Below are 15,311 nucleotides of genomic sequence, written 5' to 3'. Positions count from 1 at the left end.
TAAATACAATGTATTTGTATACAATAGAGGACATACAATATACTTATACAATATAAACAATATCACATATAAACTAGAGGGCAACATGCCCCAGGTCAAATGAGACAATAAAGAACTTATCCGTTCCGAGCAGCATTCATCAAGTTTTCTCACCATTTTCAAACTCAGCTCAGATACAATCAGAACAATTTCTTTAAAATTTTGTAAAACATCAAAGCCATATAAAACACACACACAAACACAAATGCCTGGCAGCCATGTGTTTTATCAAACTGGAACCATTTTCGAATTCAACTGATATATCATTAGAATGAATTATTGGTCAGAGAAAGTTTTGTTTAGATTAGGCAAAAAATGTGACTTAAAGGGTTCATCGGTTTTTCTATAACTATATAAGACAAGTGCCCCACCCTAGGCAGACATGTTTGTCATTTAACCAGAACCATTTTCAAACACGACCTAAATATTAGAAATGCATGTCTGCCCGAGTTTCATGATGAGTAGGAAAAAATGTGACGTCAAGATGGTTCACAAGTTTTCCCAATAGCCATATAAAGAAATCTGCCCCACCCTATTTGGCCATATTTTGCAAAGGACTGAAAACGATATTGAACCCAGCAAATATATTATTGAAACTAATTTGCAGAGCCAATTTCATGGGCAAAAAGAGTGTCTTCTAGAGTTTGTATTTTAATGTGACCAAGTGTCCTAGTTTTCAACCCCACAAAACCCAGTTTCAAACACCAGGTAAACGTTGACGACGGACGAATGGAAGAGAAACAACAGACCAATGATGATCACGAAAGCTTAACTGTTGTGCTCAGTGAACTTAAAAGGATAAAAGATTGGGTCACTGCCTTGGAACAACTTGTGTTTTTAGATTTTTATTAGTGAAGTGTCCATAATTATATGCTAAAACATTAATGTTATTATTCATCTGATTATTTACAGGCGTTATTATTTTTCTCATAATTAGTCATTTGGTTAAATATAAAAATGATGATTGTTTATTAAAACCATGCTTTGAAATATAAATTGATCTCAATCAATGTGTACCAGTGCAAGAAAATCTTCCAATGTTTAGAGAAAATAATGTGATTTGTTATTGACTTCATGTAAGAAATATAAACAAGCTGGCTTTGGTTTCATCAAAACTGCTGGAAGGAAAGGGTTGCTTGCTGGGATGGAAAATATTGCTTGATTGAAAGTCTTTAAGAAAGGATACCCACGAAAAAAGTCCAGTGGTCAACATATGACACAAACAGGTGGTATTTTAATAAAACAAGTTTGTAAAACTTATATGAATTACTGATAGTGGATCATGAGGATTGAGACTATTTTATAAGACATTTACACATATATATGAGTTTAAGCTTTTATCCAAATTTTAATTAATTTTGACTTTGAACTGTACAGGCACCACTATTTTCAACATTTGCATCAAATAAGCTCAGCATGTTGTGAATCCTAACTGCTTATGGTAAGTGAAGTCTAAAGAAGCTGGGACATGGCACATAATTTCAACGCCTAACTACAGAGAGAATGATTGTTTCAAAACAAGACATTTATACATGGAAACAACTGCTTTGATTATCTTACTGGTCTTCCTCTAAATATCATGTTTTCTACTTCATGGGAGATATCCTTTAACTTATAAATTGCCATATACTGGAATGTGTCAATAATCAAGTGTACAACATTATATAGTCAAGCTAACATTGTCATGTGGTACTACACTTTCTACAAACTGCAACATGCTAAGCTGTTTTAGTAATACTGTATCAATATCTATGTTATCCCTTAAATGAAATGTAGATGTACATTTATTCACCTTTAGCTCTTCTTAACCCATATAGATCACCTGAAAATTTATCAACAGATAAACCAGTTTAAAAAAACTCAAAGGATGTCCACTCTTGCAGAAATTACACACTGTTCATATTGTGAACATCAAAGTCATATCCAGGAATCTAGTTTCTTTTATTGTCACTAGGTATCTATTTTAGTGTCTGGGTATCCACCACATACATCGGTGATCCTTGTTCATGCATTCTGTTTATTCTAAGCTATTCCTCCTATAAGGAAAACATGGCAAATTATGTTCAAAAGTTTACCTTAAACTGCTTAAGCATAGAAAGACTTGTAGCCTAATAAGAAACTACATAAAGTGATTTAAATATGAGTGTGATGTGCCTGCTTTGCCTTTAGCCCTAATATGAATGCAAACTAGAAACCTAATGTGAACAGTTAATACAGTATGTATGTACCAGTCCTTTGTCTCTGTTGCTACTTATACTGCCTATTTAACATAAATGACATTGATCTGTCAGCACCATAGTTGGTGCATGCAACACACAAACTTTAAATTAAGGGACATTTCAAAGAAGAGACATTTACCTCATGTACCCTTAATAAAAAGGAACTGATGGTTACATCACAATCACTCATAGAATCTTAGCGCTATGCAAAAACTTCAAGTGTCCACTGAGATCTGTGAGTGCAATCCCAGAATGCACGGTAAACTCGTTGGAAATATAAAAAAATATGCGTACAATCACAGTGTCCACTGTGACCTTGACCTTAAAGCAGTGCCAGAGTTGTTGAAATCCACATGTTGTATTGATGTGTGGATCATTTGTGCTTATTTATTTTGAAATCCCATCATGCACTACAAACCAATGGGCTGACCATTTAAATGAACAGAGTCACTTTCACTATATACAATTTAACGAATATGCACAACTTTAAGGTGTCCATTTTAAAATTGACCTTGATATGAGCAACATCTTGTTTTAATGCAATACATCGTCTTCATATGATGATCATTTGCGCAAATTTATTTTGAAAATCCTTACATTCACAACAATGTTATGGGGCTGACACAAATGCACTTTCAACATACACATAAAAGGAATATGCAAAAACTCCAAGAGGTGACCTTTACATTGAAGAAAGAAAAACTGGTTTATTACAAAGCGCATTTCTTGAAATCATTATCATTTATGCCAATTTATTTTTAAACACCTTAAGGCAACACAAATGTGTTCTTTCACTATATACATAACAGGAATAAGCAAAAACTGTGACATTGACCATGAAGCACTGTGGTATTAGCTTTGTTGTCTAGATATGATCATTTGTTCTAATTATTTTCAAAATCCCATCATGGACAACAATTTATGAAAGAATTACAAAATGTCTCTCACAAACACACTAGAATCATAAATACACAACCAAATACACAAACACACACACGCAGACAGGTGTACCACTATATTCGCTTCTGCTATTACAATTGCAGGGGATTTGCAGCGGCGTAAAAAATAAAAAGTTTGGAATTATTTTATAATATTTTTTATTGAAATGTAAGTAAGACCTATTTATGATAATCTTTGCATACAAAATACCAAAAAACAGACACATAATTGCCACGTCTGAAGGGAGTTTTATTACACCCATTTATTCTATGACTAAATTTAGTTTGACTCTTTACCTGCAGAGAACAGAAACAGTTGCCTCAAGAAAGATGAATTTATGTATCAACTAGATCACTAACAAGCAGTGCAGTGGGGTATGCTGGTGTGAATAATTACTAACAAATACACTCTACCCTATCAATGTTCCCACTCCCGCCCCTGGGGGCAGGCAAAGTGCAGTATTTGCTGTTGTTAGAACTGTATCCCTGTAAAGTGGTTTGTAAACTAATTTAAAAAAGATAGGACAGTTTGTTCTAAAACACTTTGAACTGCAATACACCTCCGTAGTATGATTTATTATAAGTTCTTATCTAAGTAGCCACAATATACATGAGTGAAAATTATACATTATTTATGCTGTACATACAAACAAATTTTCATTGGGAATTCAGTGGCATGCAAGTCAACAGTGCACTCACCTCTGTGTCTGTGTTTGCATCGCGAGGTCTACGCACAACAATATCATCCTGAAATAAACAGGTAATGGGGTGTTACATTTCTACAACTAGCAGAGCATCACAAAGTTGGAGGAGATTCTTAACGTTAGTTGTAGCAGGTCTTTAAATATAGATAAAGAAGATTGAGAACTTTAGTTTGGGGCTCATAATTTGACATAAAATAGGTTCAATAATTTAAGTACAAAATGTTGATAGATCTAGCAAGTAAAAATTAATAACTATGACAGGAATAGATTCATCACTGAAGCTAGAGAATGTTCATTAGTATAGCTAGGAACCTTGTGACCTAAGCTAAAGAATGTTCATTAGTATAGCTAGGCTCCTTGAGACTTAATTAAGCTAGAGAATGTTCATTAATTAGCTAGGAGCCTTGTGACTTAAGCTAGAAAATGTTCATTAGGATAGCTAGGAGCCTTGAGACTGAAGCTAGAGAATGTTCATTAGTATAGCTAGGAGCCTTGATACCTAAACAAGAGAATGTTCATTAGTATAGCTAGGAGCCTTGTGACATAAGCTAGAGAATGTTCATTAGTATAGCTAGGAGCCTTTAGACTTAAGCTACAGAATGTTCATTAGTATAGCTAAGAGTCTTGAGAATTAAGACAGAGAATGTTCATTAGTATAGCTAGAAGCCCTGTGACATAAGCTAGAAAATGTTCATAAGTAAGCTGGGAGCCTTGTGACTAATCTAAAGAATTTTTATTAGTATAGCTAGGAGCCTTGCGACTTAAGATAGAGAATGTTCATTAGTATAGCTAGGAGCCTTGCGACTTAAGATAGAGAATGTTCATTAGTATAGCTAGGAGCCTTGTGACTTAAGCCAGAGAATGTTCATTAGTATAGCTAGGAGCCTTGAGATTTAAGCTAGAGAATATTCATTAGTATAGCAAGGGGCCTTGTGACTAAAGCTATAGAATGTTCATTAGAAAAGCTAGGAGCCTACAGACTTTAGCTAGAGAATCTTCATTAGTATAGCTAAGAGCCTTGATACTTAAGCTAGAGAATGTTCATTAGTATAGCTAGGAGCCTTGAAACTTAAGCTAGAGAATGTTCATAAGTATACCTAGGAGCCTTGAGACTTAAGTTAGAGAATATTCATCAGTATAGCTAGGAGACTTGAGACTTAAGCAAGAGAATGTTCATTATTTAGCTAGACGCCTTGAGACTTAAGCTAGAGAATGTTCATGAGTATAGCAAAGAGCCTATGACTGAAGCTACAGAATGTTAATTAGTATAGCTAGGAGCCTTGAGACTTAAGCTACAGAATGTTCATTAGTATAGCTAGGAGCCTTGAGACTTAAGCTAGAGAATGTTCATTTGTATACCTAAGAGCCTTGAAACTTAAGCTAGAGAATTTTCTTTAGTATACATAGGAGCCTTGAGACTTAAGCTAGAGAATGTTCATTAGTATAGCTAGGAGCCTTGAGACTTAAGCTAGAGAATGTTCATTAGTATAGCTAGGAGCCTTGAGACTTAAGCTAGAGAATGTTCATTAGTATACCTAGGAGCCTTGAGACTAAGGTAGAGAATATTCATCAGTATAGCTAGTAGCCTTGAGACTTGAGCTTGAGAATGTTCGTTACTTAGCTAGAGCCTTGTGACATAACCTAGAGATTGGTTATTAGTATACCGAGGAGTAGTGCTTAAACGGGTACCCGAAAAAAACGAATCGGCGGGTCAAAAAAATACCCGCGAATTCAGGTCAAAGTTTTTACAAACGATACCGGTTCGGATCGCAAGCTGCGAAGTACAAGATTACATGTTGAACGTGTAGTCAAATCATCTCTTATAAACAAGTGAAGTAAAATCACATACTTAATCATTTTAAGCAGTGTTGTTATTACAAATAATCATAAATTAATAGAAGTAACGCACCAAAAGCAATAAAGTCGAATTTAATTCGTTATTCACATCCAAAAATGGCAACGTTAAAAAACGAAACTTGTATTATAAAATATATCAACTTCAAAGTAGAAAAGGCAGTTATTGCTTACAGTGAAAGTTATTTTGGCTTCTCTCCTCAAAATAAGACAAGCTTTATTTAATTTTAATTAAGTTATGTATTAGCCGACCCGACCCGAATTTTCTCGGGTATTTGAATTTTGACCCGCCAACCCGACCCGAATAATATTTTGACCCGTGTGAGCCCTAACACGGAGCCTTGTGACTAAAGCTAAAGAATTTTCATGGTATAGCTAGGAGCCTTGTGACGTAAGCTGGAGAATGTTCATTAGTATAGCTAAAAGCCTTGTGACATAAGCTAGAGAATGTTCATAAGTATAGCTAGAAGCCTTGTGACCTAAGCTAGATTTCTCATGAGAATAGTTAGGAGCCTAACGAATTAAGCTTGATTGGTCATGGGTATATCTAGGAGCCTCATGACTAAAGGTAGAGAATGTTCATAAGTATAGCTAGGAGACTTGTAACTAAAGCTAGAAAATGTTCATGAGTTTAGCTAGGAGCATTGTAACTAAAGATAGAGAATGTTCATTAATATAGCTTGGAGACCCATGACTTAAGGCAGAGAATGTTCATTAGTAAAGTTAGGAGCCTTATGACTAAAGGTACAGAATGTTCATGAGTTGAGCTGGGAGCCTTGCAACTTAAGCTAGAGAAAGTTCATGATGATAGCTTGGAGCCTCATGACTAATAGATAGATTGCTAAGGAGTAAAGCAAGGATCTACATGACTTAAGTTAGAGATTGTTTATTATTTAAGATAAGGTTCATAGTTAACAATAAAAGAGGTAAATGACTAAAGGTAGAGAATGTTTGAGAATATAGCAAGATAGTAATTATATCTATAGCTAGATACGGTATATTTATATCTATAGCGAAATATATATATATATATATATATATAGCTAGAAGAGGTACATGACTAAAGCAACAGAATGTTAATGACTATTGCTACAGACGTTTTATGACTAAAGAAACAAGAGATGTGTTTGTCAGAAACACAATGCCCCCTAATGCGCCGCTTTTTTTTACCTTTGACCTTAAAGGATGACCTTGACCTTGACCTTTCACCACTCAAATTTGCAGCTCCATGAGATACACATGCGTGCCAGTATCAAGTTGCTATGTTCAATATTTCAAAAGTTATTGCAAAACTTTAATATATTAAATTTTTAAATTTTTGACCTTTGACCTTGAAGGATGACCTTAACCTTTCACCACTCAAAATGTGCAGCTCCATAAGATACACATGCATGCCAAATATCAAGTTGCTATGTTCAATATTTCAAAAGTTATTGCAAAACTTTACTGTAAGGTTAAAGTTTTGGGACAGAATGACAGAATGACAGACAGACAGGCCAAAAACAATATACCCCCGATCTATCGATCCTGGAGCATAAAAAGTTCATGACTATAGCTAGAGGAAGTTCGATTAATAAATTGAGAAAACTCATGAATTAGATGCTTTTGTATAGCTAGAGAAGGCTTATGAATAAGAGGTCTTGACAATAGCTAGAGAAAGTTCATGAATAAGAGATCTTCACCATGCAATAAAGGCTTATTAAGACAAAATCTTCAACAATAAATAATTCAAGATCTTTACCGTAGCTGGAGAAGGTTTATGAATAAGAGGTCCTGGTAATAGCTTGAAAAGGCTTATTAATAAGAGATTTTGACAATAACTAGAGAAGGCTAATGAATAAGAGGTCTCTAATAAAGCTAAAGAGGATTCATTTATTGAGCTAGGAAAGGTTCCATAACAGAGGTTAATGACCACAGCCATATGAGATTCTGTTTTTCTTCATTAAATGTTAAACGTAACTAAATATCGTGAAGTGTATGACAGTGAATGACTTGTCATACCTCTTCAATCATCTCTATGGCACTGTCCTGAGACTTATCGCTCGAAGAACCTGCAAAAGTAACAACAGAGGATTGGGTTCAAAACGGGTGTACCTGCCAAACACTTTAGTGTGAAATGCAGCAGTTGCATTCTCTATCCTCCTTACATCCAACTAGGAATCCCATCAGACTTTAGGACACATTTAGGACACTTAAAATGTCAATTTAAGAAATGAGTAGCATGATTCTGCATTCAGTCGGTGTATGAACGATCAGGAAAATTTTACCTAATTTGAATGCATACCGACAGCATTTATGCATTAATAAGGCGTAATTTTTCAGACATAGATGAAAAGCAGAAACATGCTATTAAATTCTTATCATTACAACGCCATATGTATAAAAGCTGGCAATTTTCGAAACTATAAAAGCCACAAAGGACTTTTATTGGCTCGCTTAAGATTCATGTTTCACTTTTGCTTTCATCGTGTATGAACTGCACAATGTTAATGTTCATGCAAAACCATAACACCATTGCTTTATTGACAAATGAAATACAACATTAAGATTTGCACAATATGAAATACAACATTAAAATTTGCACAATACAATGACATCATTTGAAAACTTGTTGACAAAAAAAAGTCAGGAATATTTGTGAGTTAATTTGTATAGGTAGTGGGTCAATTATGAAATGAAGCACAGAAGATGAGAGTGGATTATCCAATGAGAATGTAGCATTCATGTGAATGTTGCAATTATAAACTAGAATTATGCCTCCAGAACGAAATGTCAATGTGAAAATAGAAAAAAAATGTAATTATAATGCACAATACTAAGCAATAAGCCATGACACTAAAACAGCACTGACATCATCATATGCACAATAGTTTCTTGTTATCAAACAAGTTGCATCATGCCGCAAGTATAGTTCCAAACCATCCTGCGTATCAGTGCCATTATTCAGGAGCTACCCTGTCCCCTGTCCCCATTGAGACTAAAACCTTTCCTGACTTAATAGCAGGCAGGGTAGCTTCTTTCTGGACTGCACAGATGCGCAGACTAGTCTGGAGCTATTCTGGCTTCATAAGGCATAGTATGGCCTTTGAATAATTTACATAATTTTACAGCTGTAAGAAATGAACATATTTTTCTGTTCACATTACTGATATTTACTTAGTATTTATAACAAATTGAGATGAAATTGTATGTGCAATTTACAGATTAAGTATTAACATACAACTAAATCTTACTATACAAGGATAAATTCAAACAATAGATCATAGATTGCCAAGACAAATTGAACCACATGAATGACATTGGGTCCTGCAGTGAACATACTTGAGGTTGAGGTGTTGCTGGCAGTGCTTTCCCTGTTACTGAACATGTGCGGCCAACTCGGCTTCTTCATGATGTCCCAGGTGCGGTAGCTGTTTGACCGCGCCCCAGTATTCACGTGATGCTGCAGGCAGACAAAACAGAGTTCACATTGACATACATATTTTATCTTATTAGGGCTCTTTTTAATAATATTTACAGTATTTTACATATTTATTTGTTATTGAACACAAAAGTATTTGTAATGCATACCTGTACTTCAATATATCTCTTAAATAATTGTCTAAGCAGAAAAATATTTCATTAACAATTTCTTGTAATCTTGCAGTTTTTATAACACAATATACAATACTTCTGGGAACTTGTGGGGGCAGGACGAAATAATACCATAGGCCTCATAACTGCATATAGACTTGTAATGTCCAATAATGTCTAAAACACACATATAAGCGATAGTCCTCATCACTGCATGAAGACTTGAAATGTCAATAATGACTAAGACACACATATAAGCGATAGGCCTCATAACTGCATATAAACTTGATATGTCAATAATGTCTAAGACACATAAATAAGCGATAGGCCTCATTACTGCATATAGACTTGTAATATGACAATAATGTCTAAAACACATTTAAAAGCATTAGTATAAAACAGCTTTGTCACAGCAAAACAACTTTTGGTTATGGCAGAAAAAAGACACATTTTAGTATGAAGAACAAACTGAAATAACATGCATATTCACTATATGTCCATCTATCCACATTGCAAGTTCCATCAATGTAGCTTAAGTATTTTGAAAAATTGCAGAATCCAGATTTAAGTTTTACTTATTTATGTATTGCTCATAAAATGCGAGTCATATAGGTCCGATTGAAACTTGTATGGCATGAAGTAAACAACCAACACAGTATTAAGATTGAAAAAGGGCATTTATTACAAATGCCATAAAAGTGATGGCATTCAAATCTGGATGCCCTAAAACAATGAATGTAATACATACACAACAGTGTATAAAATATGTACATTCATATAAAAACAAAACATATTAGTAAATGAAAACATACAAGTTATGTACAGAATGCCATATTGGGCGATAGAGAACCGCCTGTACGAATGCCATATTGGGCGAGAGAGAAACGCCTGTAAACATACATAACAAAAATGATATGTGGCGGAGTTTGGGGAGGTGGTGGTTTTGAAGCGTAAGCTTGGCGGTGTAACTGCACACGCCAAAATTTATCTGGAAAGAATTTGGAAGCATTCTGATTGGATTAACAGATCACATGACTTTGAATTATACAATGATTGGCTGATGCCTAAGCGTGTGAGGTTTAAATGCACTTAATTTAGCTTGTAAACATAGGAATTAGAGATAACTTCTACTAAACAAGAAAAATAATCACAATGACATAAAAAACTTTATGTATGCATAAACTTGGTTTTATGTATTGCTCATAAAATGCGAGTCATATAGGTCCGATTGAAACTTGTATGGCATGAATTAAACAACCAACACAGTATTGATATTGAAAAAGGGCATTTATTACAAATGCCATTAAAGTGAAGGCATTAAAAACTGGATGCCCTAAAACAATGAATGTAATACATACACAACAGTGTATAAAATATGTACATTCATATAAAAACAAAACATATTAGTAAATGAAAACATACAAGTTATGTACAGAATGACATAATGGGCGATAGAGAACCGCCACAAGGGTAAACAATGGTTACCCACCGAAGGGTACCAATGGTTACCCACCGCTCATTGGTTTTGTGAAACCATAACAACCGTTATTCTGATAAAAATACTGCAACGCTGTGCAAATTCCCTGTATGAGCCTCAATCTATATACAGAGTTACATCGATATTGTTTTAGCTGTCACAGTATACATATTTTCAGTTTTAACTTATTTCTGAAACCGAACCAACATCAAATTCATCTAACCAAAGAAACACACATTAAAAGTTGTATGTATCCCATGTTGCCATGTATCTACAAACTGAGTTTCAGCATCCTAGATGCTTCTAAATATTTCAGGATCGAGATTCGAACAAACAAAAATATGGTCCAGGAGTAAACTTACAGTCCCGTATACTGAAAACGATGATAGGCTTACAAAACCTCATAAATGTGTCACTGATCAAAGATAACAAAAGTCTTAAAGCCTGTCATGTACGTGTTTGTTGTTGTTTTCACCAATATGTACCTCAATCTCCACTTGCTTCTTTTCCGCCTTTCTCTTTGTAAGTCTCGAAAACAGCCCGCCTTTCTTTTTGCTGCCTACATCTTCATAAAGCGACCGCAGGCTCTCCAGATGTTGCTGAAACATACAGGCAAGTCTCATGCTGTGGGAAAAGATCTACAACAATCTGTATTATTAAAATTACGTACACACTTTTAAGTGAAGGTTGATTGCATTAAAGCCATGCTGCATTTCTTGGACAGAAACAGTATTTTGTGTCTTATTGAGAGATGCTTCCAGTTTGGGGACGGAGACATGAACCACCAAGAACATCAAAACCACAATTTCACTACACGCACAATATTATTTCATATAAAGTATCTTAAATACAGACCACTTGTCAATTTGGTAAATAAGTAAACTTTAACCTATCCTGGATAGAAACATTGTACTTTAAGACCAGCTAAGAAATTTTAAATAACCACAGGTCTGCACAGGCTAATCACGGACGACACATTCCTTCGAGGCTGGATTTTATTTTAAAAGAAACATTTTTTAAACGAAAAATTTCATCAACGCAGAAAGTTTTTTCCATGATAAGCCTATGCAAACTGTAAATGCTAACATGGGAATATAATTTATGCATAAAGCCCAGTTTTCACAGAGCACAGCGTGTTATTTGGGTAACAAGGGATGGGGACCATACAAGAAAAGCCAAGGTCCTGGGCCAATCGTAGGCCTTACATTACCTAGTGTGAAGCAACTCAGTTAAACATCTCATGCGAAAAACAAGTTTGTAGCTAACTATAATGGCTGACGACAATAACTATATTGGAACTGCATCATTAAAAAATGGTTTATACGCGACGTGCGACAAGTGAAGCTGTTCCATAAAGTTACAGTGAACGTTTCGTGTTGTAATTAGCACACAGGGAAGCTCAAGAAGATAATTTGCATATTTCTGGGCTGGTCTGGAACTTACACTGGCCGCAAAAGCCATAGCACCCATTCCATTTGAGTGGGTCTTGATCTTGTATAGGCCGCACCTTTTTCTCCTTGATGGATTTTGAGGAATCCTTGTTGCGTTCCTGCCAAGCGCAGTATAGTTTGTCCACGTCGTCCATGCCTATGCCACCGAGTTTGTAGCTCTCTATGATCTCATTACTCTCGTTAAGGGCGGATGACCCCATCGATCCAGGCGACAGCAAGTCACGACCTGGGGAGAATAATTATTCATGTCAAAAGTATTTAGAATTGAAACTCTATGGTACCTGCTTGAAATTGCTTAATAGTTTCATAGTTTGACTATAAACTGACAAAGTGCGTGATGTAAATATGTTTTACTTATTATCGTGCTATAAAGTAAGACTAAGGAAACACCTCTAGGGAGGAAGTCTGCCCCTTAATGGATTATTCAAAACTCTTCATTATTTATTGTATTAATTCAATTTAAGAACAATTTTTAAAGACTTCTTGACCTTCAAAAGGAGGAAATCAGCTATAAGGTGAGAAAATGAAACCCCTTCAAATAAGGATTTCAATGGCCTATCAAACATGTAAAAAAAATGGAAGATAGGCAATATGCAAATGTATTTATGACCCCACATATTAAATAAGTAGCTGATTGATTTCATCCCAACCTAGCAAATTGTTTACTGGTTGACAAATAATGATAACTGAATGTATTTCTCTTTGATAGCAAACATTTAAGGTCTGATATCACTATGAGAAGTAATTTTTAGCCATGTTGATAATGGGTCTTAAACCACATGCGGACATGGCAGCTGCAGACCGAAAAGTGCTTTCGAGCAGTTTGGTGAGGGCATTCCCTGTCCGCTACCGCGCGAAATTAAAACGGGAAGGGTAGCTCCTGACCAGACTTCGCAAAAGCACAGGCTGGTATGGAGCTAGCTTGGCCGCACATGGAATAAGATTCATTTTTGCATACGCGGTCAATTTTAGCATGCATCTTCAATCTTCTCAGTCACACATATACTAGTATAGGATATTTGTTGGATTCGGTAGAATATCGATTTTAATTTACTCGTGATCATAGAAAAGATATATTTTCACTCGTGGCGCATATTTCACCGAATCCAACAAATTCCTTTTTATTTTATGCTTTTTTCACCCATTATTTCCATTGTTAAAGAGTTTCACTGAATAATTTCGCCGGAATAATGACGTCATTTCGTCAAAAAAATGACGTTATTTCACAGTAAAACAGTGAAAATTATCGATAATTTTCGCAGTTTTTTTCACTGTTTGAATCAGTGAATTATCAATTTTAATTCACTGATATTTCTCTATAAACCATCGAAAAGCATAAAATAAATTAACATAACTACTGGTGCTACAGCTCGATGATTCTTTTCGGTAAAATCTTAGTCATATGTCTACCCGCTCAATAGTCCTGGGTATTAAGTGATACGCAATATTGCCATATTTCGTACAATGTTTCTGAAAAATAAAAGCAATAGCCGAAATTTCAATGCAAGATGTGGTATTTTAACATAGATTTAAAGAGAAAAGGCATGCTCGTTTTTATTGTTGTGTGGAGCTCTTCATTCCATTTTAATTTCCTGCAACGGTATCTAATCATACGACAAACGAACACTAACTTGGTACATAACTTGGTACATGAGCATGTATTTAATATCATGTTTCGCAAAAGACAAAAATAGCATTTTATACCTTGTTTAATCTGTTACCAGACCACATCTAGCGTTGAAATTTTGGATATTGCTATAAGGCACAATGATTTTTTTTTATGTGTAAACTTTATTTGTTCGAAATATTGTACGAAATATTCGTTGATTTTGAGGGTTTATGGGCTTTTAAAAATATCATACTACCGCACAAAATCTTTTCAATATTGACGATAAATGCGAATTCAGATACCACAAACGTATGCCACGTATGAACGTATTTTTCTGAACTACTCGGACATCACTCTTAGTCGTTAACTCCACCTTCATTCTAAGCAAACGATTCGAAAGGTGAAGCTTTACACGTGCTGTAATATAATTGGACGATTACCGCTTAGCAACTGGTTTGGCATGTCGATCGCTGGACATATGAAGCCAATTTATTGGAGAGAAAGGTATCATTTAACGGCCCTTGACACATTGTTGTTTGGTGTCAATATTACGGCGTCTTTGCTTTATTGCCCAATTAAGTATAAAGTATCCAATTACCCGTGTATTATAACACACAAAATTTAGATTTAGACATGTCATCTGTCAAAAGAATAATTGTGTAGGTCAGTCAACACATCAAAGAAGTTAAAACAGTAAAAGCCGGAAATTCATCTCAAAAAACGATACTTGAAAGATTTAAATTAACGACCATTATTTTCATAAACAAACAAACAAACCAATATACATAGACTTCACAATAAATGAATAATTATTACCATTTGAACACAAACAAATGTTGGTTTATTTTCAAAATATGTATTTTCACCTTTTTCCGATTTTCATAAAATGAGTTCTAATTCTCCAGGACAAATGACACGTCAAGAAATCTTAATAACGTATTACCGGTTACTAAATTTTATCATCACTTGCATAATTTTGGTATTACAATCTAAATGTTTAACTTAATAGACCAAAAATTCCTTCAAAATTTTGATACGTACAACATTTAATATTAGTACAAACAGTTGCTATGCAATCAGGTCAAGACAAGATGAGAATACTTCCTAATCAACACTTCAAAGCAATGTGTTGATCTCCCGGTAACTCGAGAGTATTAACCCCTCTGGTTGATGGCTTATTTATTCTCGCTTGATGAAATCTGTAACCGGTACACAAATGCGTATACACCTGAATAATAAACAGCATGACATCATATGGAGAAACATGGTTTTGTTAGTGCGCAAATATTGAAAGATCTACAACTGACTACAGCCTTTATGAGCTAAGTTTCAGCTTTCATGACCAATAATAGGCATAGCACCTACAAAGGGAAGGCTCTTAGAGCACATATCACATGAGTTGAATACCTTAGGAAAAAATAAAATCTTCATTGTTGTTAATTTTTCT

At 34.9% G+C, this 15,311-nt stretch overlaps 1 protein-coding gene across 2 annotated transcripts in view; it reads right to left on the bottom strand.

Annotated features, from left to right (window-relative positions):
- Window positions 1–15,311, bottom strand: part of LOC127868607 (phosphoinositide 3-kinase adapter protein 1-like) — a 72,272-nt gene that overhangs the window by 32,253 nt on the left and 24,708 nt on the right. Inside the window, exons 11-16 of one of the 2 annotated variants that reach the window (XM_052410481.1) lie at window positions 12,312–12,481; window positions 11,290–11,403; window positions 9,076–9,196; window positions 7,756–7,805; window positions 3,896–3,943; window positions 1,146–2,075 (exon numbers count right to left, since the gene is read on the bottom strand). In XM_052410481.1, coding sequence (XP_052266441.1) covers window positions 2,067–2,075; window positions 3,896–3,943; window positions 7,756–7,805; window positions 9,076–9,196; window positions 11,290–11,403; window positions 12,312–12,481 — 512 coding nt within the window. In that variant the 3' untranslated portion in view covers window positions 1,146–2,066. Of the gene's footprint in view, window positions 1–1,145; window positions 2,076–3,895; window positions 3,944–7,755; window positions 7,806–9,075; window positions 9,197–11,289; window positions 11,404–12,311; window positions 12,482–15,311 lie in introns of those variants that run through there. The other variant, XM_052410480.1, reaches the window with a different exon arrangement.

The sequence above is a fragment of the Dreissena polymorpha genome, chromosome 2, assembly GCF_020536995.1.
Source record: "Dreissena polymorpha isolate Duluth1 chromosome 2, UMN_Dpol_1.0, whole genome shotgun sequence".
NCBI lineage: Eukaryota > Metazoa > Mollusca > Bivalvia > Myida > Dreissenidae > Dreissena > Dreissena polymorpha.
Note: the sequence above shows the minus strand (reverse complement) of the source record. Positions and strands in the feature narration are given on the sequence as shown.